Source organism: Mustela nigripes, chromosome 5, assembly GCF_022355385.1.
Source record: "Mustela nigripes isolate SB6536 chromosome 5, MUSNIG.SB6536, whole genome shotgun sequence".
Classification (NCBI taxonomy): Eukaryota; Metazoa; Chordata; class Mammalia; order Carnivora; family Mustelidae; genus Mustela; species Mustela nigripes.
Genome location: NC_081561.1, coordinates 103,932,241 through 103,956,318, shown reverse-complemented (window position 1 = coordinate 103,956,318; position 24,078 = coordinate 103,932,241). Strand labels below are relative to the sequence as shown.

General features: G+C 36.0%; 1 protein-coding gene across 9 annotated transcripts in view; it reads right to left on the bottom strand.

Annotated features, from left to right (window-relative positions):
- The window catches only part of DOP1A (DOP1 leucine zipper like protein A), a 101,338-nt gene that overhangs the window by 30,168 nt on the left and 47,092 nt on the right, over positions 1 to 24,078 (bottom strand). For 4 of the 9 annotated variants that reach the window (XM_059400985.1, XM_059400989.1, XM_059400992.1 and 1 more), the window contains 13 exons: positions 20,857 to 20,956; positions 20,021 to 20,130; positions 19,024 to 19,132; positions 17,713 to 17,833; positions 16,036 to 16,155; positions 13,997 to 14,111; positions 13,585 to 13,614; positions 13,033 to 13,266; positions 7,700 to 8,327; positions 6,763 to 7,037; positions 4,965 to 5,117; positions 3,070 to 3,170; positions 1,286 to 1,545 (listed from right to left, as the gene is read on the bottom strand). In XM_059400985.1, coding sequence (XP_059256968.1) covers positions 1,286 to 1,545; positions 3,070 to 3,170; positions 4,965 to 5,117; positions 6,763 to 7,037; positions 7,700 to 8,327; positions 13,033 to 13,266; positions 13,585 to 13,614; positions 13,997 to 14,111; positions 16,036 to 16,155; positions 17,713 to 17,833; positions 19,024 to 19,132; positions 20,021 to 20,130; positions 20,857 to 20,956 — 2,356 coding nt within the window. The remainder of the gene's footprint in view (positions 1 to 1,285; positions 1,546 to 3,069; positions 3,171 to 4,964; positions 5,118 to 6,762; positions 7,038 to 7,699; positions 8,328 to 13,032; positions 13,267 to 13,584; positions 13,615 to 13,996; positions 14,112 to 16,035; positions 16,156 to 17,712; positions 17,834 to 19,023; positions 19,133 to 20,020; positions 20,131 to 20,856; positions 20,957 to 24,078) is intronic. The other 5 variants (XM_059400988.1, XM_059400991.1, XM_059400993.1 and 2 more) reach the window with 2 other exon arrangements.

Sequence of the window (24,078 nt, the reverse complement as noted above, 5' to 3'; positions counted from 1 at the left end):
TGCTAATTCTAAGAATTCAAGTAATTTGGTCATAGATTATAATATGTATAGATGTAGTTCCTTGAGTTCAATAAAATTCAACATTTAGGAATTACCTAGTATGAATAAGGCCCTAAACCTAGAGACAATGGCGGTGAGAAAGAAGACGTCACTGCTCTCTATAGAGTTTAAACTCAGTAGGGGATTACAAACACACTTATTCATTTCTATACTTTGTTGGGGGGGTATACTAGGCTGCCGGCTTCCTTTTAGAAAGAGCAGAAGGCTTAGTTCCATATGAGTAGTACCAAGCAAGTGCTATAAAACTCAGGGAAAGCATCATGACCCTACAGGTAAGGAGACTAATCTCAAGACAAGGTGCGAATTCAGCAGATAGGGTAAAATGCTAACACAAAGAGGCTGAAAGTTGGGGCAATGAACAGCGTAGTGCATACTCTGAGAAGACTCAGGGGAAGCAGTGGAAAGGAAGGCAGAGAAAGGAAAGAAGGCTCTGGAGAAACACTAAAGATGAAGTAGCTAGCACACAGGCTTGGTTGCAGCTTCCTCACTCAGCAGCCATGGGAGGGTAAGACGGCCACAGCCCTTTCAGCAGCAGTTCCCTGCTCAGTAAAATGACCTTTTTATTACTGACCTCACAGGGTTATTTGTCAAGATAGAAATGAGATATGTGAGCATCTTTTGTCTCTGAAGTATAGTAAACTAATCTAATCTATGGGGCCATTATCACTGTATCATAGATGGCATCATCGGAGAGTTTGTTAAGTGTGGAATTCTAGTAATGATAGCGAATATTCAACACTTATGATATACCAGTCTGCACCGATCACGTCACAAACAGGACAGTATCTGATGTCCACAATGAAGCCTGGAAAGGTGGGTGCTACTGTTCCCATTTCAGAAAGGAAGAAAATGACTCATGAAATCTAAGTGTGCACTACAAGCCTAGTATACATTCCCAGTGAAGTAGCTCCATGGCCTTATAGGACCAAAATTGCTAATTAAACTCTAAAGGTATCTTCAACAAAACTGAAGACTGTCTTTGCCCAGAACTGGGTTGACTCCTCCCTTGAAAAAGTAATCTGATAAGAGAGATCCAAGTCCTCTAAGGTGCTCACTGACGAAGTACATTCCGACACGGCCCACAGGAGCACCACCAGGGCATGGTCGAGAACACTTGTGGAGAACATCTCACTGTTGCTGATCTCCGCCGTGTTCACCTCTCCCTTGATTTTCATAACTTAATTAAAGAAATAAAGAAAGCTGTTCTACTTCCATTGATATTCACCATTGCTGCAGGCAAAATTCTGCATGAAATGCTTGTCACTCTCTTCTCCGGGGAAATAGGGAGCTTTATTCCAATAGCGTTCTGCTTGTACACGCTGCACTGAAACCCTCTGAGTTTTGGGATGAAGCAGGAGCAATAGTAATGGTTCCAAAACTCTTGCAATATCATGTCTTTGTAGCACTTGGTTCAGCCAGGCTTGTCCCACGGAGCTGGTAGAACCATCGAGGCTGTTCAGGCTATCTAACATGATGAACAGCGACCTACAATAAATACCAATATTAAAACAAAGAAGAAAACACCTACTTGAACTGTCACACACTAGTTTTTCTTAAATCAGTATTATTATAGGTTTTTTGTTATTTTGAATTAACTTTTTGAAAAGTAGTCATCCTTCAGGGTAACTGTGGACCACAGCATTTTAATAATCTTATTCCCTACAGTCCCAGTGGATATGAGAAAGGAGAAAAATCATCTTTTTCTCTTTTCTTACATACTTACGTTTTCTTTTTAAAGTTCACAAGCATATATTTTTCTTATAAGATAAATACTAAAGAATGGGTAAAAAAAAACCCTTTGTCTTGTTTTAGCAACATAGTCCTATTCATGTCACTAAATGCTGAACTCCCTGCAAGTCAGCACCGCTCCCATGCTCTTTTGCACACAATCTCTTTAAGAGTCAAACCTATGAGCTTAATTCAAGGAAGGACCTTCTGTGAAAGGTATGGAGGTGTGGTCTGAAATCAGAAAACCCAAGATTCAAATGTGGGCTATCTACTCGACCTTATGTGTCGTTTTGGGCAAGCCATTTTTAATTTCCCTGGTCCTTCAGTGTCTCATTTGTATGATGAGAAATGGCAGGCTTCAAATGAGAGATGGTATTTGTAAAGTACCTAGGCCAAAGACCTAGTTCATTGTACTGGTTCAACAGCAGATCATTTAAAAATGGTGATGCTATTAAAAAAGTAATGTTCAGTAAAACACACATCTGGTCCTGAGCTGGGGCTATAAGCACAGTTGTATCTGTGGCCTCTTTTAGGAGACCTCCTAGAGAGACTGCCATTATCCTGTGCCAGTATCTGAATCTATGGTGTAATAGCATCTCCTTGGAAGTTAATGCAAATCTCACATTTGGGGGATGAGTCATCTAGATGAGTAGTGAAACCACTCTTAGGCAGCCACATAAGTGGTCTCTCAGTATTTTTTTTTTTTTTTTTTTTAGATTTTATTTATGTATTTGACAGAGAGACAGAGAGCAGGACATAGAACACAGGCAGGGGGAGTGGGAAAGGGAGAAGCAGGCTTCCCGCTGACCAGGGAGCCCAATGTGAGATTTGATCCCAGGACCCTGGGATCATGACCTGAGCTGAAGGCAGACACTTAATGACTGAGCCACCCAGATGCCCTATGGTCTCTCAGTATTTTAGCTATAGATTTATTAGGTCAGGCAGAAGACTGAAAATAACGATTAGAGAAACAGTTACATAATGTACGGTTTAAATGAAACTTGATTGTGAATAGAGACTCAAGGGCTGTCTCTGACACTTAGAATGGTGCCTGGCACACAGCAGGGTCTTGAGGAATCATCACCTAGTGAAAGGAAGCGTCTCTGGGTGCTCCATGCCATTCATTTTAATATAGCTTAGATTTAAAAAAATAATAATTTATAAGTTCTCTTTAAAAAATCTGTAAATTGCTATTTTCTACCCCTGCCAAACGAGGCAGAGGATTCAAGAAAAGAGACACTGAGATACCTTACTGTAAATCCAACATCAAATGCAACCAACCTGTCAAAGGAACGTGCAAAAGATGATGACTTATTTATATGGAGATCCCTTGTGAGATGCCAAAGAACTGCAAACTTTGCATGTGCTTCCATCCTTACTTTCTGAGGAGGAATATGGGACATTAAGTTATTTTATTCTCCCTTGAAGATATTAAGAGATTTTAGTGAATCAAAGTTGCATTTTACTCAACACACAACACAATAAACTGTTTTTATGAAAGTAGAAATGTAAAAAAGACTTAAATATACACAGAAATATTAAACCTGAAGGATCATCTCATACTACCTCATAGACTAGATTTAGACTAGGTAATCAAGTCTCTAGATCACTGCAAAACAGGGAATGGAAAGAACTTCAGTATAAGAACTTTCCCTCTTACTTTAATATAAATACTTAGCACTCAGAATTTATTTTATTACACTATGCAATGTGCTTTTGCTCCCAGAAATTATATATTAATCTCAAATGAATTTGTGAATATTTATCAAGCTAGTTTATTAGATTCAAAAATTTAAATACCTAAAAATGATTATTTCCATAAGAAAAACATTATATCCCTTTGAGATTACCTTGAAAACATTAAGCATTATAGTAATAATGGAAAGAACAATGGAAAAATACATTATTCAGAAGGAGCAGCTTTTGGTGTTAGATAATGAACACGAATTAAATCAGGTAGGAATTATGAAGTTATCAAGATTTTTTAGTTTTCCTCAAGCACCTGTGGAATCTTTTGAGTAAAAGCCTCCCCATCAGGGACTGAAACTCTCTAAATTGCTTGTGATCAGTTAGAGAAGTGCTCTCTTTTTTTCCTCAGGCCTAATAATGCTTTTCCTATAAAGCCTGTGTTTACATCAACTAACTAATACAAACATGTAAAAAAAAAAAAAGTATTGTAATTTTTTTCATGGATGTATAATACCTTTATTCAGAACTTAGCATTTCTTCAAAAATAAAATATTACACAAGCAACTCAGGTATATAATTTGTCCTAGATTTACATTTAATGTAAACAAATTAAATTAAATGCAAGGCTTTGTTAAACATTTTATTCCTAAACAATTTTCAAAGAATGTGCTAAAATAGAAAGAGAATTTTAATAGAATAAACTTCTTACTCCTCTCATTTACTCCTCCATTTGCCAATTCCCCTTGCCAAAAGCTTCATTTACTCAACACAATGCCTTTTTTTAGGACCCATTCAAACTCATTAGTACTTGCAGTTCTTAAAAATAAGGGTGATGCACTTCTAAAAGCTGTTTGATAAAATCCTGGATTAACCCTACAGAGCGGGCACAGGAACCACACACTTCATTGAACTGCCCTGAAGAGGTCAACCAAAATGACAATTCTGGCTTTTTCTTAGGAGCACCCAGAATTCTATCAGTTTTACTTTACTGACCTTTGAATCATTCTGTATACATTAGGATACAAAATCCTTATTTTGGATATTTATTATAAGGCAAATAATATCTCACATATTAGCATTCTGTGGCTTATAAATGTCACTTGACACACACATTCCTTCATTTCACATGCATTCATTAACATCCATACTTCCTTCACCAAGGCTTCCTCTTTAAATGATCCAAGAACTTGGACCGGCAACAAGTTCAATGGCAACAAGTTCAATCATCGCCATCCACAACTTGTGTCCTGAACCAAGAAATAAATCCAGTATTTGATTTCTCATAATACTGATGCTGTTTTAAAGAACCTTCTTCCAAAAAGGATAGAACAAACATGTTTTAAAGATATGAAGGTCACTCTGAATGAATTTATGTCATCTCTAATCAGATACTAACTGCAATAATTTTCATAGAGTTTCTTTAATTTAACTTTTGGTATAATGGGAGTGGGGCAGGTGGGGTGGGACAAGATAAAAAAAGAATTTACCTTATCTTTGTGCGTTAGCTGCTGACTTATAACATCCTCACAGATGCTAGAAGAAGGAACCAAGTTATGTAATTGATAAAACAGTTCCACGCTTTTCTGGTGGTGCTGAGGTGTCCTATCTCCCAGCTGATCCCACAATGTTAAAGCTACATGCTATAGAAAAAGATGTGAAAGTGACAATGTTATGAAACCATAAATTAAACCTTCTTTAACAAGCATTTCCTGTTAGGTACAACAAGCCTCTGAATGCCAGATCTCGAAGGTCTTCAATATCCATTATGCCACTAGGATGATATTTACAAGTGTACCTTTTGATGTGCTTTTTGGTTATATAGACCATTAGAACTTCTTATGATAGACCTTTAACAACTGACTGATTATTTTTATTTTTTAAGGTCCCCCCTAATAATATTTATTCTGTTTCCTTTAAAAATTTATTTATTTATTTATTTAAGAGGCGGAGGGACAGAGACAGAGAGCATGAACAGGGAAAGGGGAAGAACAAGAGGGGGAAGCAGACTTCCCATGGAGCAGGGAGCCTGACCTGGTTGATCCCAGAACCCTGAGATTATGACCTGAGCCAAAGGCAGCTGTTTAACCAACTGAGCCACCCAGGGCCCCTAATATTTGTTTTAAACATCAAATATGGAAGTACATTCTCCAGAGCCCAGGGAAGACCCCATTTCACTATTTTAGTGACATTTAGTAAAGTGTTGCTAGAATACATTATTCTTAAGAGGATACAAACCCCACACTGAATATTGTTTAATATTTATGGTTATATGTTACAAAATAAAATCTAATTCATAGTCCAAATATCCAAATTATTTAAGACATACAAAATAAGTTGTATGTATTTCAGAGTTACATGTGTTAACACAACAGGTGATGATCTACCATAGCATTAATAAAAAATGTAACCATTTTTAGGGTTTCCCTCCATAACACTGTTAAAAAAGCCAACTCTAGGGCGCCTGGGTGGCTCAGTGGGTTAAGCTGCTGCCTTCGGCTTAGGTCATGATCTCGGGGTCTTGGGATCGAGTCCCGCATCGGGCTCTCCGCTCAGCAGGGAGCCTGCTTCCTCTTCTCTCTCTCTGCCTGCCTCTCTGCCTACTTGTGATCTCTCTCTGTCAAATAAATAAATAAAATCTTAAAAAAAAAAAATGCCAACTCCAACCTAGCAGGACAATCGCTCTGGTAGAGCACAATGACATGAAATGAGATGAAATTAAGAATTTTGTTTTAGATAAAAATAATCTACCTAGTTAAGATGTAATATAATCCAATATACTTGATGTTCTTTCTATGTAGACGGTATCATCTGTACTGCTGTGATGGAAATAAAAAAACTGCATTTTTTTTTCTGAATGGCATCACACACCACAGATGATGACCAATTAATACAGAGTCAGAGACAGTTTTCCAGGGAATTGAGGAGAGCTGAGACCTGACTCTACGAAAATCACAAGTGTCATCACTACAACATATGGAAATAAGTTTTACTGTGTGAATGATCCTACTTCTTTTTTAGCTGAAATCATCCCCTCTGTGCTTTAGAGCCCTGATAATTGCCTTCCCTAACCTAATCTCCATCTCCTCTCATCCTTATCTTCTTCCCTCTCACGGAACTGGGGACAAGATTGGCAAAGCAGTACAGAGTGAGCATGGTATTGGTCTTTTTCTATGCAGTATAATACAAAGAGGTATTCAATGAAGCCTGATTACCATCTTTAAAATCTCAGCTAAGCAAAGTAGGTCAAGTACCATCTTAGTCATGTATGTACTTCTTAGAATTTACCTTGAAAAATTCAGTCTTCTCAGCTATGTATCGCAGATTGCCCGGAGTGAGGGGAGGTCTAATAACCACTGCTACCCTTCCTTGGTTTGGACTTAAGGGTTGGGCAGGCTCCACGCTGTTGATGTTTTCCCCGGTGACCACGGCCACAGACTGCGTCAGTCCCACCAGGTCCATGACTAATGAAATAGCAACACTCTGCACACTGAAATCACTTGCTTGGCTGCAAGCATTCATCAGAGTCTGAAGCCACAGCGGAGGCTGCACGTGCTCCCAGTCTGAAACGAAAGACAGAAACCAACAGGGTTCATCCTGCTAAATCTTACATACTAACTTCTAGGTTAATTTAAAAAAAAACAAAGCACCTTTTCTTACTACCTTCAGGCCTTGATCTGTTAGTAAAACCATGGTTTCTCACCTAGACTGGAGCTTTAAGAAAATAAAACAGCAACAAGAATTTCATGAACTTTTTTAGTATGTAATTTTCTTATGCCAAATCATGAATCTATTTCTCTGTCCTGAAAAAATGGTACATTAATCAACACACATTATGTAGCACTCATAGTACCCATTGCACTATGCGTGTACATATATAAAAATTAAATAATGGTAAACATATATGATACTAGTCTTAATAAAGGAAACCAATGGATCTGAAAGTTGCATTACTTTTCTCCAGAGAAAGGAGTTAATGTCCTTCTTAGTTTCTACTCATTTGCATGCAAACTGTGAAAGACATCAAAAGCACAACATTTTCCAATGTCAATATATATCTCTCCATAAAGATAATATTTCATTAGAAAAATCTATAAATATTAAATAACACTTTATGAAACTAACTGGCTAAAAAAAAGGTCCCAGTTTTAATATCTGAGTTCTTAAAAAAAAAAAAAAAAAAGGTGCCATAAAAAATATTTAAATAAAGCCAAGATGACCTTACCAGTTTCTGATTTTTCAGAATGCAAGTCTGAGGTATGGTTCCCTTCAGCAATGTAAACTGGGAAACTGGAGCACTCCAGTAAGAGCTGACAAGCAGAGAGGAAGGCAGATAGGTATTCTTTTGATGTTTTCTGTTTACTTATGTTTCTGTCTTTCACATCTCCCTGCGAATCTCTGTCCCATTTGGGAGTCTCTCCTTGCTCTCGTTCTCGACTGAGATCCCCTGGATGCTCTGCAGCCAAAGCCTGAGAAAAAGTGTTACCCTGAATGATGTAGAGGTTGATAAGTCTGGTGAGAAACTGCTGGACATACTCTAAGCAGCACTGCATTGCAGTTTTTTGGGCTGTCTTCCCACTTCGAGGTGCTGTCCCCTGAGTGACTATGGAAGGGGGCTGGATGATGGTTTCTTCAGATCCCACAGTGGAGGCCGTTTCTGTCTCAGAGGATGTACTGCCAATGGGGATGGCAGCTGTCCCCTGCCCCTCACTCAGGTCTCTGTCAATGTCATCACTTCGGTCTGCCTGATACTGTATAAACTCAGTGAATCCGCTCTCTGATGATCGACTACTTGGTGGATTTTCTCCATCTTCAAACACTTCAGTAGGATTTTCAAGAGAAACTGACGAGACCTGATAGATATTAAAAACAGCAAAGGCTAAGTGGTTACGTCTGTATATTAGAAATTAAAAATTTAAAATGGCCATGTTTTAAGAGAAGTCAGTTTGGATTAGATGATTTAAAACTTTGTCTTCCGTATCCAGATGAATCTTAGAATAGTTTCTACCACCGATTCATATGTCTATGATAATCATTAGGAAATAGTGGTATGGGTCTAATGAATATATTAATATAAAATCAAGTGCTAAGTATTTATTATTTATTACATGGGTAGTAAGGCTGGGTTCTTGAGGGCAAAATATGTATATGCACAAATCTGTAGGATCCATAGTCCTTGTTTTCAAATGACTGACAATATATTCGGTCTACTTCATAAAATCACTTCCCTAATGTCTCAACAATGCAAGGAATGACAAATTTCGAAAACTAGAAATAAAGTCTAATAGGTCATCTGTTCAAAACCCAAGAATGTGAAATTTCTGCATAAAGTACTATTTAAATGTGTTCCATTAATCTTACATTCTTTCAACAAACAGTTACTGACCCCACATTGTGTGCCAGACACTGTATTAGGTACTAGGAATGAAAGGAATAGTTTGTGATCTGAAGGAAAAGACAGGAAGACAATTAAAATATTAATGAAAGACCAGCTGCTAGAGTACGGCTGGAATGCAGTAACCATCATCCCCTTCCCACAAAGATAGGAGCAGTACAATCACCAAGCCTATTTTCTGACTTAGTTTAAGGGAACAAAAGTACATATCACAAATTGTTTTGGGACTGTGCCGGAGTAGAAGTTAAATTTGCAAAAGAGGACTTTTTAGTAACTAGAAAGTGATCTTATTGAAGATAAAAACTAAATATTCTGCTGCTAGGAAGCTGGGTCTCCCCCAGCGCTCCTTGCTTCAGTGAATGGCAACCACCATCCATCAAATCAGAAGACAGAAACCTAGGCGAGATTCTTGGGATCCTCTCCACCTCTCCTTCACACTTCCTCTACATCCACTTCGAACTGTGCTGAAGGTTACTGTCCATGAGTCAGCTACGGTTCTGCCACTTAACTAGCTTGGCAAGTTAACATCTCTAAACCTAAGTCTCCTGATAAATATAACTGAGATAACAACAGTTCCTACATTTCACAGTTGCTGTTAGGATTAACACAGTATATCTAAAGCACACAGCCTAGTGCCTGCCAGTTAGTTAAGCACTCAATAAATTTTAGTGATCACTCATTACTTTCACCAATCCATTACTATGGCTTACTGATTGTTTGCTCTCACATGTGCAGCTAATCCATTTATTTCTGTCTCCACGCCCCCATCTTGTTAGCATGTTACCACCACCTGTTACCTGCACTACTGCTCTCCCCATATCCACGCTGTTTGAGATCCATGCTGCACACTGCTAAGTAATTTATCTATTACACAAATCATGTTATGTCACTTGCCTTTTAACCCTTCAGCATCTTCCCACTGCTTCCAAAATAAAGACTAAAAGCCCCGGTATAGTGAAAGGCCCTGTATGACCTGGCCCTTGCCTATCTCAAGACTGCATTTCCCCTTGCTGTGTGCACAGCATTCCTTTCTGCCAAAGAGGCTTTGGGAATGCTTCTTTTTCTCCCAAGAGCTCTCTTCTTTCTACCTCATCCCACCCCCAATTCTCTAGGGCTTCACTCAAACAATCCTTCTTTACGAAAGCCTTCCTTACACCCACAATCAAGGTCAGATCACAGCATTTTCTATCACTCTATATTTTCCTTCATGTGTTTATCACAACTATAATTAAATGTGCAATTATTTGTTTAATGTGTGTCTCCCAACTAGCAAAAATGGGTCAGGAAGACAGGGACTGTGTCTACTTCACCACTGAATACAGAATAGGTAATGGATAAAGAGGCTGTTTTCTCTGTTTCGAAGGTAAGCACACTAAAGTTAAAAACAAAACCTGCCCAAGTGTACATGACAAATAAGGTTAGTAGTTATTAGATGAGCTTAGCTTAGGTGATTCTAAAGTTCATGATATTTTTAACATATCTTACTGCTATAATAGTATGAGAACTTTTTGTTATAACCCCAAACTTCAGAGGCAGCTATCAGAATCGAACTGTTGACATTTCTACTTGAAAGGCTAAAGGCCTTGGGGCGCCTGGGTGGCTCAATGGGTTGGGCCGCTGTCTTCGGCTCAGGTCATGATCTCAGGGTCCTGGGATCGAGTCCCGCATCGGGCTCTCTGCTCAGCAGGGAGCCTGCTTCCCTCTCTTTCTCTCTGCCTGCCTCTCTGTCTACTTGTGATTTCTCTCTGTCAAATAAATAAATAAAATCTTAAAATAAAAAAGAAAGGCTAAAGGCCATCTAAAACCTTACATTAATACCTTTTTGAAAAGAAGTCTTAAATGATAAAACTGTCATTAACTTATTGTAAAGTTATTTGTATATTAATCTTTTTCATATAAGGATCATAAAACAATGAGCATTACATTAAGAGAATTCAAGCTATAAATTCAGTTAAACTTATATGCATTTATTTAGTTGCATGGTCTGTATTATGTAACTATGTTTCAGATTATTTTACAATAAAATGTCTTTCTGAAAAGAGAAAAAAATGACGTGTCTTGGACATTTGGTTATAGGTATCGAATACACTGATTTTATAAAAATGTGCTAAGTGCATATAGACAAAATTAGAGTCATAATTCTTTTAAAAGAATCATTACTTCACTTACACTTTTAAAAGGAATAAAGAAAATACCCTTAGCTTTCAAATATGATAAATTTTAGACATTTCAGTGAAGACAATACCATTATGTTTCAGTTAAAAAAAAAAATAAAGAACATCTTAAGGCTTGAGAATATAGAAGAAAACCAAGGAGAGAGGGAAAAGCGTACTCTCAGGTTAATGAACCATTATGTTAAAAAAAAAAGTGTATTTAATTATCCTTCACTTAATATGAGTAGATGTTCCCATTTACTTTAACCTGTAACCATCAAGAAGTGCCTCCAGAATTTTCTAATGGTAAATATTCACATATTTGAATATGCTATTGAGAGAATCCTGAGGTCCTCCCCCTCCTCAAACTAATCTCATTCAAAAAACAACAAAAACAAGACAATACGGGGCGCCTGGGTGGCTCAGTGGGTTAAGCCGCTGCCTTTGGCTCAGGTCATGATCTCAGGGTCCTGGGATTGAGTCCCGCATCGGGCTCTCTGCTCAGCAGGGAGCCTGCTTCCTTCTCTCTCCCTCTCTGCCTGCCTCTCAGTGTACTTGTAATTTCTCTCTGTCAAATAAATAAATAAAATCTTAAAAAAAAAAAAAAGAAAAAACAAGACAATACTCCAAAGCAGTTATACCTATTTTAGTTTAATTTCTAAGAAGATCCTAGAGACAAAAATTAAGGAAATAGCAGAACAAAATAAATTCTCCAACAGAATCAGTATATATGTCACATATAAATAATAAGCAGGTAGGAAGGAAAATAAAAGACTGGTTTTAGTTTATGTAGAATGATCCTGGGATATATTTAAATTGATTGTGGGTCAGTGACATTCATTTCATACGAATTAATTTTAGGATTAATTTTGGGATAATACTTGATGGGAAAGGTTATATTAGAAAAAAAAAAGGTTATATTAGAAAAAAAAAGGTTATATTAGAAAAAAAAAGCAAAACCTTAAAAAAAAAAACAAACCTTACTGAAAAAGTAAGGGCAACTATACAAACCCAGGATTTAGGTAAGGAACCTTGAAAACTAGAGAATTTTAAACCTTTGTCTTAAAATACAGGTACTGTCCCTAAACTCAATGGAATTACATACATGTTTTTTTTCCCATCGATGCATCACAGGTGTTTTAAGTATGATACTATGACCAGACATTAAAATTAGTATAATTCTATTCAACGTCATAAAAGTAGCAGTAAGAATCTGGAAGACTACGTGCACCTGGGTGGCTCAGTGGGTTAAGCCTCTGCCTTGGGCTCAGGTCATGATCTCAGGGTCCCGGGATCAAACCCCACATTGGGCTCTCTGCTTGGCAGGGAGTCTGCTTCCCCCGTCTCTCTGCCTGCCTCTCTGCCTACTTGTGAGCTCTCTCTCTGTCAAATAAATAAATAAAAATATTAAAAAAAACCCCAAAACACAATATGTGACCGGTCTACCTCTCCAGGCATTTTGAGGATCCGTTGCCATGATCTTTATGGAAACATTGTCAAACGGTAATATAATATAAAAATGAAAGACCTGAGAATGGTAGGGTAAATTAGACTTAATTTCTTAGAAATTAAACTAAAATAGGTACATAGGGAAGGAAGAAAGAGGCAGGCTGTTTCTCCTGGAAACTGCCAGACCTCTGAGCATTGTTATAATCTGTAGCCTTGAAATGTGTGTCTCCCCTTGATGACAGGAAGTCAGGCTGTACTTCCCAAGGCTGCTCAGAACCAGATCAGCTTGCTCCTTCCTTAAACTCTGCCCCTGCACCTGCATTAAGCCTCTGATGTGGCTAAAGCTAATTTCTAAAGTATTAGGGGGCATTTAACAGGATCAAAGTCCAGAAATGTTCTCTGGGTTGATTATATTTACCAAGAATAGAAAGTGCAGGGAATTCTGGAGCCACAACACTTGAATCTAGAAAAAATTCACTAATGTTTAAATGACTATATACAAAATATTCTGCTTTGAAGAAATATAATTGGTCTAATCCCAAAAATAATAGCATACCTTACCTTTTTGTCTTCCCATTCTTTGACTGAGTTGCTCTGCCCACTTGAAAACTGCAACACACCTCCAGTGCTGGCAGATAAGAGTGGAGGTTGAACCTTGCTAAGGATCTTTGAGCAGAGCCTGAGTGAATCTGTAAGCTCAGTCAAGTGCAATGTCTGGAGATGGCTTGTCAGGGCAGAAATCATCCTGAGCAGCAACTGGGGCAAATGTTCTGTCTGGATTTCAATATAAGTCTCCTGATGATGGAAAGTGAAATGACAAAAGTTCGTATAATGTATAAACCCCAAATACTATTACTTCATTTATTTTTAATGTATATAACAAAGGAAATAATTTTACTCATCTGCAATATTTTATACGTATCATGCTCTTAATGAACATTGTATGCTCATTTTATTACTGCCTTAAAAAATTTGTTGCCAAATTCTCAATTTAAGTACTTCAAGGTATATATTATAAAATAACCCCAGTTTAATTTGCTATGTTACAGAAATTATAATATAAAAAAAGCGAATACAATCAGTTAAAGACAAAAGACAGGCCGAATGTCATACCTGACACAGCACCCTCATACTTCTAGTAGGCTTCAAAATGAGAAAGCAAAGAATTGAGGAGAGAAAAGGAGAAAATATTTCCAACAGTCTTCATTTAATAGAAAGAATTATTAATGAGTATAAATTCAGCATTAGACCACTATACACTAAACATTAAAGATTTCAATAACACGCAGCTATGAAGTATATTCCAAGGAGTACATAAGACTTATTTATGTATCCTATATATGTCAGAGGACAAAGCACTTGGAAAAATTTATGAAAAAACAAAGCTAAGCCAACGGGAAAAAAATCAATTTAACTTTAAAGATGAAATTTATTTAAAGATGAAGTCTGTCTCCAACATGAAATACCTGAACTATGTTATTACATTTCCCCAATACTTTTTTTTTTTAAACCAAGGTGGTCTTACCAAAGAAACTATATCCAACAAAAAATCCACCAGTAAGCAGAAATTCGTCAGCTGTAACTCAGATGACTCACTACTATCTCCAGGTCCAATCTGAAGTCTGGCGTGCAATGTCCTCCTAAAAGGACAAAATTCACTTTATCAAGTATAAGTGATATGAATATTCATATCACATATATGTGATTTCTTTTCAATGAGAGTCAACACTGGGACACACACAATGACATTCCTATGAATATTCCCTTTCCCCAGGACACTTAACTCCAAGTGGAAAATTTACAAAGCAAGATTCCTAATGGTTTCAACTCCCTGGAACCCCCATCTTGCACTTCCAAGCGTTCTGGGTAGATCTCACTTTTTTGGACTTGCTCCCACTACACTTATCATCTCCTAGTTAAAATGGATTATTTGCTTCTTGACTGATAACCTCAGGGCTTTTTAAAAAAATACCAAATGTCCTCCCTCAACCCCATTCTCTCAAATCCAGAATGCACCCATGCTTCATGGTTTAAGATCAAACATCTCCTCCAGGAAGCCTCTTCCGCTCATTCCTCCAACAAACATTCACTTTAAATCATATTAGTTCTATATAAGACATTACATTGCCCTACACTCTGAAGATACAAAGAATATGACAGAGTCCCTAACCAGCAAAAATATAAGCATATAGACAAATAAATATACCAATTTGGCAGTGTAGGAGTTGATTCTGATGGGAGATTTGAGGGAGTCATGGAAGGTTACTGAAAGGTGGGTCACTTCCCTATAGGACCTCCCAGATGGGGGAAGAATATTTTAGAAGAAATAACACAAGTGAAGGTTCAGCAGCAGGAGTGACAGCTCAGGCCCTGTGTGTTCAGGGCATAGTACAGAAGGTAAATAAAGGCAGATGAGTCTTTGTGAATGTAGAAATGAAGGTGGAAACCCAGGCCATGACTGGGTGGCAAAAAGATATTCATAATTTCCTCAATATTGCTACCACATTTTAATCTATTAAGGCATCTATAACTTTTTAAAAAGAGACTATTTATTTATTTAAGAGAGAGAGAAAGGAAAAAAGAAAACACAAACAGGGGTGGAGGGGGGAGATACAGAGAAAGAGGGAGAAGCAGGCTCCCTGATAATCAAGGGGTCTGAAGACATGAGAGGGCTTAACCCTAGGACCCTGGGATCATGATCTGAGCCAAAGGCTTAACCAACTGAGCCACCCAGGTGCCCCAAGGTAATTTTTAATTTAATACTAGGAATATGCATGTGCATGTTTGACTTGTTCCCACTGTAAGGTCTCTGAAAGACTCGGACTGTCTGTATTCCGAGGTGCTCATTATCTGCTGAATGAGTAAGCAAACAACTTTCTAAACCATCTTAGGGATTACTGTTTTGTATTTTTAAATGACTTCTTATTCCAAGATTGCACATGCTTACTTTTGACTACATGCTCCCAAGGCTTGAGAGGTTAATCTGGTTCTGAGAGGATTTGGTCTAGAATCCAGAGATTCCACTCAGGTTCACCAGTAATCTTGGGTTTTCTAAGTTTTTAAACCTTATGCCCTAAGAGATAGAGGGCATTTATCACTCAACACTGACAAAATGGGCTGGTTCCAAGATTTTGAAAACACAAGAATGACCAAGGAATTTGTTATTAAAAGTGGGAATCATTTTTGTAAAGTGTACTGAGGTAGCAGCCACAAATTTTGTTATTTTCTTTACAATGAAGAAAAACCAGATTATTATAGATTGGAGAGGGAAAATCTATCATTTATGCTGGTAACTAAATAACTTGTTTTCTAAATTTTTCGATTCTAAGATTATACGATCAATAATTCTATGTTCTAGAGTGACATGACAGAGCCAGATTACGGTTATTAAATAATTAACAGTTGTCAGTAGCAGTAAAAAATATACATATATATAAAACATATTATATATATATATACATATATATATATAAAATAAAAGAACATTCTTTTCATTAGACTGAACTTAAAAAAAATCGACTTTGGATGCTATTAAATTAAAACAAATAGAACAGTTTGACATACCTACAACATTCTTCAAACCAACGTGCAACATAATCCCACATATAATAAGGCTCAAAGGAATTAAAGAGAAGGTTGGCAGTTTTAATCAGCTCTGCTGTTTTCTTATTTTCCCTTAATTTACTAAAAAAGAAAAAGAGAAACAAAAACTAAGAAATACTAACATTCATTTTTTTTTCAGAATTAAATTTGAGTGCAATGTTGTTAGGGTAGTACATATTCCTAGGCAGCTGCTAGAACACTTGTTAGTGAAAAAATGGCCACAAGTAATTTTTATACATTGACATTTTATCACTTTATGTGTAGTTACTATTCCAAATTCAGGTTTTCATAACTCAAATGTATGATCAAGATCAGAAATTAGCCTATAAGAAAAAATATCTGTGCAAAGAGATATTGTAACTGTGCAAAGAGCAAGTTATTTTTGAACTTTGAGTGCCTGTGAATTTGGCATTACATTCTTTTGTTTCCCTTGAAAATCATTATTCTTAGCTGAAAAACAATACTGTAAATTGCTGATTACTGAAATTAAAAGATTACAGAAATTCCATCAGAGAAAAATAACATTTCAAGTGGGGAACCTCTGGACTATAAAGCACCTACCTACCTACCATCTCCTGCCAACCGTCCTAACTATTACAACAGTTGTTTTTATATATAGTGAGGTACTATCAATACAACTAGCATATTATAGCATGAAAGACTAACTAAATATTTTATAGGGCAATACAGATTATCAGGCAGAATACAGAATGAAATTGAATACCAAGGTAGTCAATATTAACTTCTCAAACAAAAATTACAGGAATATTTATCAGAAATCAAAAACTGTCTAAAAATGTTTTAATGTGTAAAACTGTGTTTTAGGAAAGCCCAGGTTATCTCCAAAGCCCATGAAGGAGACACAAATGGAATGCAAATTCAGTAAAAGTAACTATAGTCTTGAAACCTTTGTCATAATGATAGATGAGACTGGAAGACAGGCAGGCTGCTGAAAGTAGAGAAGAAATGAAAAAGTAAGACCATGTCAACATGAATCTACCACTGACTTGGAGAAAAGCATATACTAAAATTACATGACTTTCCCCAGGGATTGAAAAATACATATATATATATATCTGTAAGAAGAAATAACCATAATTTGAAAAAAAAAACCTGTTGAAAGAACAGCTGGTGCCCTTTGACTCATTTAACTCTACGGTCAATCTTCTTCTGAACTATAATTCGGTCTCCTGAGTGTGTCAAGTAACCAAGACGCACAACCCCATGAAAACAACCAAGCCTAGTACCAAGCAAGGTACAATTTTCATCCCCAACTGACATGTGGCAGTTAATCACTTCTGAGTTTGGAAAGTGTGAATAAATTGCCTGGAATCTATATCTTCACATTAATTGCTAAACTTCAGTATTCTAACGAGACAGACTGAAAACCAATGCTGGAATGCGGTAGTTCCACTGTATAGTAGCCAGGCTATAAAATGCCTGTTTGAAAGATCAGTGCAGTTAATTATGAGAGTTCACACTGCCCAATACAGTCATATTTCAAATCAGATGTAATCATTCAGAACAAAAATTTCATAGAGTAGTGTCTACTTTATGAATATTAATAAGAGCAGTGTCTACTTCATGAATATTAATAAGCGAGAACATATCATGCTTATTAGGTTTCTGGTAATCCACCTGCTTAACTGAGTATGATCCTTGCTGAAGGGTGGCTCCATTTGAAGATCCAATTCTGCTTTGCACTGAGAATATAATGTTCTAAATACTTCAATTAGGACATCTTCCAGGATTACAGGTCCTAAAATTAATATACATATTAAGGACAATAATTAATTAGCATTGACAAATCAGGATTATTTACAAATTGGCCTGATCACAGGATGCTTTAAAACTAGTATTTTGAAAAAAAAAATTTTTTTTTCTGGAAGCTATACTGAACTTTGCATTTTGAGCTGAACAAATGTTTGCTTACCAATAGGCTGACATAACAAAAATTACAAAATCAAGGAAGTGTGTTTTGGCAGTTAATAGCAATATCTTTGGAAAAGTTATTTAACTTCTCTGAGCTCTGGTTTCCTCATCTAGAATGAAGATAATACCAGGATTGGGAAAAAATATTTGTAAGGTGAGAAGCATAGTTCCCAGAATATAGTGAGTATTCAATAAATACTTATATTAGTACTAATGTTATTTTAAATGATACAAAAATGCACAAGGCAAATTTTGCTACAACAGATGCTAATCTCCTTAAAAAAACTTCTGGAATTCATCTATTAACTCACGATAGCTAAAATAAATTCTCAAAGCCAACAATGCAACTCAAATTATTTTTATATTTAAAATTCTTCATTTATATTTTAAGAGTTAGTGAGAAGACATTCATATTTGCTAAAACACTTGCATGTAACTTAATAAAATTACATACTTTATTATTTCACTTAATTGTTTCTAATATTTTTGGTTTTTCTTAATTCCTCTCTCACATGCCATAACGAACTTCCCAATAGAGATATCTAATATCTGGGAAATATACAAAAAAGACAGGGAAAACACACAAAACAAGGGGGATGTGGGGAATCAAGTTGAGGGACAGAACCCAGATATGTCTGTCTAGTCCTTGAATCTTGTGAACTCTAAGACACAGTCATGACAAATCATAAATGCTTCAGTAACTTAATCAGAATTAAGAAGAGCTTAGATAGTATTTTTAAGATGACTCCTCCATTACATATAGAGTACAAGGTAAAATGTATCTATATGTACATACATAGCATAAGATAAAATATGAGAACATATGGCTTGGATGTATACATCTGTATCTCTTAATGTTCTACAGTAAATTTGAGGTAAGAAATTGTTGAGAACTTATATTTGAAAGCCACCTCAAAATACAGAAATTTCTCTCTGTAATGACTTTGTCTTATTTTTATTATGAAACAGTACAAAACAACCACACATGATCTTTTGCCCTAGGACGGTATGTATTACCTAGCTCAGGTTTGTCAAGTAAACTGATTAAAATACGAAAAGGTTTTAGATCCTGCATTAAAGTGCTCTCCTCTCCAAATCCATTCACTTGTAAGATCCCCACCATTGCCTTTAAAAAAGAAAAAGTATATTAGTCATTTAAATAAACAGATGCAAAGACGTCTTCTTAAGAAATAATTTAAGTATGACCATAATGGAGATTTACATCTATTGCTTTTCTGAAGTTCTCTCATTGAAGTTAGCTTTTTCCCCTGCCAAGGGGGGAAAAAAAAGTTAATATTCAATTGTCTTGAGGGAAAAAAAGAGTGCTTACATTTTCTCTAGAAAAAAAGTGGAAAAGTTAAATTAAAAAATCTAAAAAAATAAATTTATGAGTTATTTTGACTTTTCACCTAATACCATCAACAGGCCCCAAAGTATGCCATAGAACCATTGACAGTGTCTGCTACTATGCAATTGTCTTCCCACTGGTAACTCAAAGCTATATTCTTAAAACCTCACTCATTTAAAAATGCTTCAAATGCCATTTATTTTCTGTTTGTTTTAAGTTATCTCGAATATCTCATAATTAAAGTAAAAATAAAAGAAAACTGTGGCTCATTTTAAGCTTCCCATTACAGTAGTAGTTTTACCACATTTAGATTCCTCTTGCAACCCAAATTTCCATGAGACTTCAGAGGAAAAATAACACAGGTCCTAGCTCATTTTTGGAAGAGCTCCAATTCATAGGGCAGACAGGTGAGAAGATGAAACTACGTATTAATAAAGTCATGAGAACAAAGTTAAGAAAAAATTTCTGAACTTACAGAGTCTATCTTAAGATTACTTACTCATTTTACTGTAATCATTTACTCGTTATAGTCATTCTTAGGATATTTGTGAGTCTTGTCTCCACCCCTCAATGATGAACTAATTCAGGCAGGACCTTTTCTTAGATTTGCTGAGTAACTCCATTGATCAGGGGGTAACCAAAAAATAGAGTGAAAGCATTCATTACCTGGACCAACAATTCTTTTGAAAAGGTAGTGAAATAATAAGTGGCATGTTCTTCAGGATTACTGTGTCTTGTGCTTCTGGGTCCTATGATAGCACCGTTGTTATCAAAACCTCCATGGAAACAAACAGCACAAAAAATTAAAATGGAATTCTCAAAACTGTTGTTCATTAAATACCAAAACAGCAAGTATCTCAAAAACAGCACCAAACACTTACCAATTAGTAGCCCAATCAATGTCAGCAAGAGAGATCATTTTAGATAGTTTAATAAAGGGAAATCAATTCAATACATAAGTATCCTAGTATTCTTCTAGCATTATCCTCTATTTTTTTTTTTCAATCTTATGAAGAGTGAAATAACTGAAGATTCAGAAAATCCAAGAAAAATTACATTGTAGCTTTTCACTCTGGGCAGTAAGGAGTTGTGAAGACAGGCCAAACACTCACAGAAAGTATGGAAGAACAAGGAACTTACTGCTTGAGTGCGAGACAGGTAAGGAACCATGTGCAGGTTAATAGTAATTGTTCTGATTCCTCTGATGACTTCAAAGTCTTGGAAATTATGTTACTTCAGTTATTAATTTATCTTTCTTTGTCTATACACTCACAGTATAACAGCCTCAATTTGTAAGAGAAAAATCTTGTCCAAGGAAACATGACTTATGGTTTAAAAGATTTTGAAATTTCTTCATATAACACACTATTTATATTTTTATTGTCTATTTAGGCAGACTATGAATTTCTTCATTTAGGACATACACACAACTTGTAATACTTATGTATGGCAAATTTCCCTCTGTCTTTCCTCAGCTAAGACCATACACATCAGACACCTACCAAGAAGCCATGCATAAAGTCTCCGGTTCAGGGACATATCCCTCCTCAGTACTACGTGAAGGGCTGCTGACAAGATCCTGATCATATCTGGTCGAGTGGCCTGAAAAAATTAGAAATGTGGTTGTACTTAATCATATACAAAAACACATTCCTTTCTTTACCCTTTAAAACAATCCCACCTTGCATGTACTCAGAATGTTAGGGCTTGGGAGGTAATTTCATATAGGACTGATCTGACTGTTCAAACACAGGAATGATTACTTCCATTTTACAGATCAGGAAAAATTACTGATTTTACAAATCAGTGAGAAAAGGTAGCACAGCTATTTAGTTGCATAATTCAATTATTCTAATCTCCAGTTTAAAGTTCTTTATCCTATCCAACATTAGCAAGATCTGACATAAAACAATCAAACAAAAATGGAGCAAAATAGAACAGATTCAAGAAAATCAGTCTTTCACATTCATACTGGTGTCAACTGCCAGTAATTACGTTAGAAGCTCACTATCTTCATCAATTCCAAGTCTTTCATTTCCTAACCTTTTAAACATTTTTATGTGGTAGTCTTTCAAACATATAGAAAAATAAAAAATATATATAATGAATGCTTTTATACCCAAATCCACCTTTAACACAGCTTATTTTTTAAATTTTACTCCAGATCTTCTAAAGAGAAAGTTCATTTTTTTCTTTTCCTAACAGCCTTATTAGATGTTCAAAAAATGATTTCCTAATGAAGGTCTGGTTTTAGCTAAAAGAGGTGAAGTTAAAAGAAAAATAAAAGGAAGGCAGCTAATTAAATAGCTATTAATTTTAAGGATATTACTAGATAATCACTTTAGAATAGAATCTTGGAATCTGAACATTAGAAGGTAATGTGGAAATCAACTAGTCTAAAAATCACTCTAGAATAAAAAACCAGAGCCTCATGGGACTTGAGTACTTAACCAAATTCAAATACCTGGTTAGTGACTCATCTGAATAGAGAGTGGACTTTTTTTTTTTTGAGAAGAGACTTATTAATCACTGACTTGTCAACTTTTCAGTACTATGCTCCTTGACAGTAGTGGAAAAGGATTCACTCAGTTTATTTGTTTTAATGGAATCTTAGAAATTTAACTGAGATGTTACAGAACACAGATCATCAATAGCTGAAAAAGTGGTCACTCATCTGATTTTATTAATCTAAGCAATTCTAAGCAAAGTGTGGTTCCTGAACTTCCGGGGATTTCTAAAACCCTTACAGGAGGTCCACGAGGTAAAAACTAAATTCCTAACAATTTCACAATGCTATCTGCCCTCTGAGATGTGTTGACATTTGCTGTGATCCAGGAATACTGGGTGAACCTGCGGCACCTGAGCATGAACAGAAGAAATACAGCAGTGGCATCTACTTACTGTACTTGGAGACAGGGGATTTTTTACTCTCATGTACTTACAGTAAAATTAAAAACAAAGGGGAAAAAGTCAGTTTCACTTAGGAATGTTGTAAATGAAGCAGAAAAAAAGTTTATTTTGTTAAATACTAGCCCCTGCACAGAAGTCTTTTAATATTGTGGAATGAAATGGGGAGTATACACAAAACACTTTGGACATTACATGACGGATATCTTGAGGAAGAGCACCTGAGTAACTGAATTGTGAGGTGTACTACCCATTTTTGTACCACTTTTAACTGAAAGAGGGACTGATGATACAAACTACAATTATTCAGGCTTGAACACATGGCAGTATTTTCTCAAAAATAAAGTGAGACTGTCAGTTCAAGAAAAACAATTAATACTCATCATTACAGATAATAAATTTTGAGATTCATTTTTCATCTAATTTCCAAGAGAAAACTAGAAGTATTTTCAAAATTTTATTTTTAAGTAATCTCTACACCTAACATGGGGCTCAAACTTAAACCTAAGATCAAGAGTCACATGCTCTACCAACTGAGCCAGCAAGGCACCCCAAGAAAATTAGAATTTTAGAAAATATGTATTTGGCTAGAAATAGTACATATTGAATTAAATTAAATAAGCTTGAAAGCTTTCCAATACCTAAAAAACTTTGCCCATGAGATTGGTGGTAGTAGTAAGCAATGTGATAGTCTGTTATTGTGTTAATCTCTGGAAGATTTGCATAATTCACTGAAGCAGCATTTCCAAATAACCAATCATGATGTTACAAAAGTGTGTCTGAGGGCGACTGGGTGGCTTGGTCGAGCGACTAACTCCTGACCTCAGCTAAGCTCTTGATCTCAGGGTCCTGAGTTCAAGCCCCACCCCATGCCCAGCAAAGAAACAAAACCTTATTTGGGTAAAAGATGTATTCAAAGTACAAGACAGATCAGCAGATTTTCATGAAACAGAATATGAAAAGTTCATTGATTTGGTTTCAGATTCCATATTGCAATTAATTTTCTTAGAACTACAGCTTACTGAGTTTTGGTGTAGTATAGAAGAATATGCTGTTTTAACAATTTTAACAACAACAACAAAAGACTGCTGAAACCTTCCTCTCTTCCAATTATGTATCAGTGAGAGATTTTTTTTCCATATATTTAAACCAAAAGAAAAAAACCATAAGACTGATCGCAGAAGCAGATTCTGCTCTGTACTATTAGACCAGATATTAATTTGTGGAAAAATAAAACAATGCTACTCTCTCTATTCACCAATTTTTTTAATGTGTTGGCAAAGTTACTTTATAAAATGTTATCTAGACAAACATGATAACTTTGTTACTGTTATCTTTATTTCTATTTATTTTTAAGATTTCACCTATTAATTTGAAAAAGAGAGAGCACGGAAGGAGAAGCAGACTCCCCACCTAGCAAACAGCCCAACTTGGGACTGAAGCCCAGGTCCCCCAAATCATGACCTGAGCTGAAGGCAGATGCCCAACTGACTGAGTCATCTGTTACCTGTTGTATTTAAATGAATTAGTAAATATTTAAAAATCTCTGTTTTAATTTCTAATGATTTAAACAGATATAACCTACATCAGCAAAAGAATTTTTTTAGGATCCTCAATATTCTTTTTTAAGACTTATTTATTTTATAGAGAGAGCGAGTGAGCAGGCACACACGTGCAAGCAAGCATATGAGCAGGGGAAGGAACAGATGAAGAAGAGAGAGAGAATCCTCAAGCAGACTTCTCACTCAGTGGGGAGCCCAAGTGGGGCTTCATCCCAGGACCTTGAGACCCTGAGATCACTCTTTGAGCCAAAATCA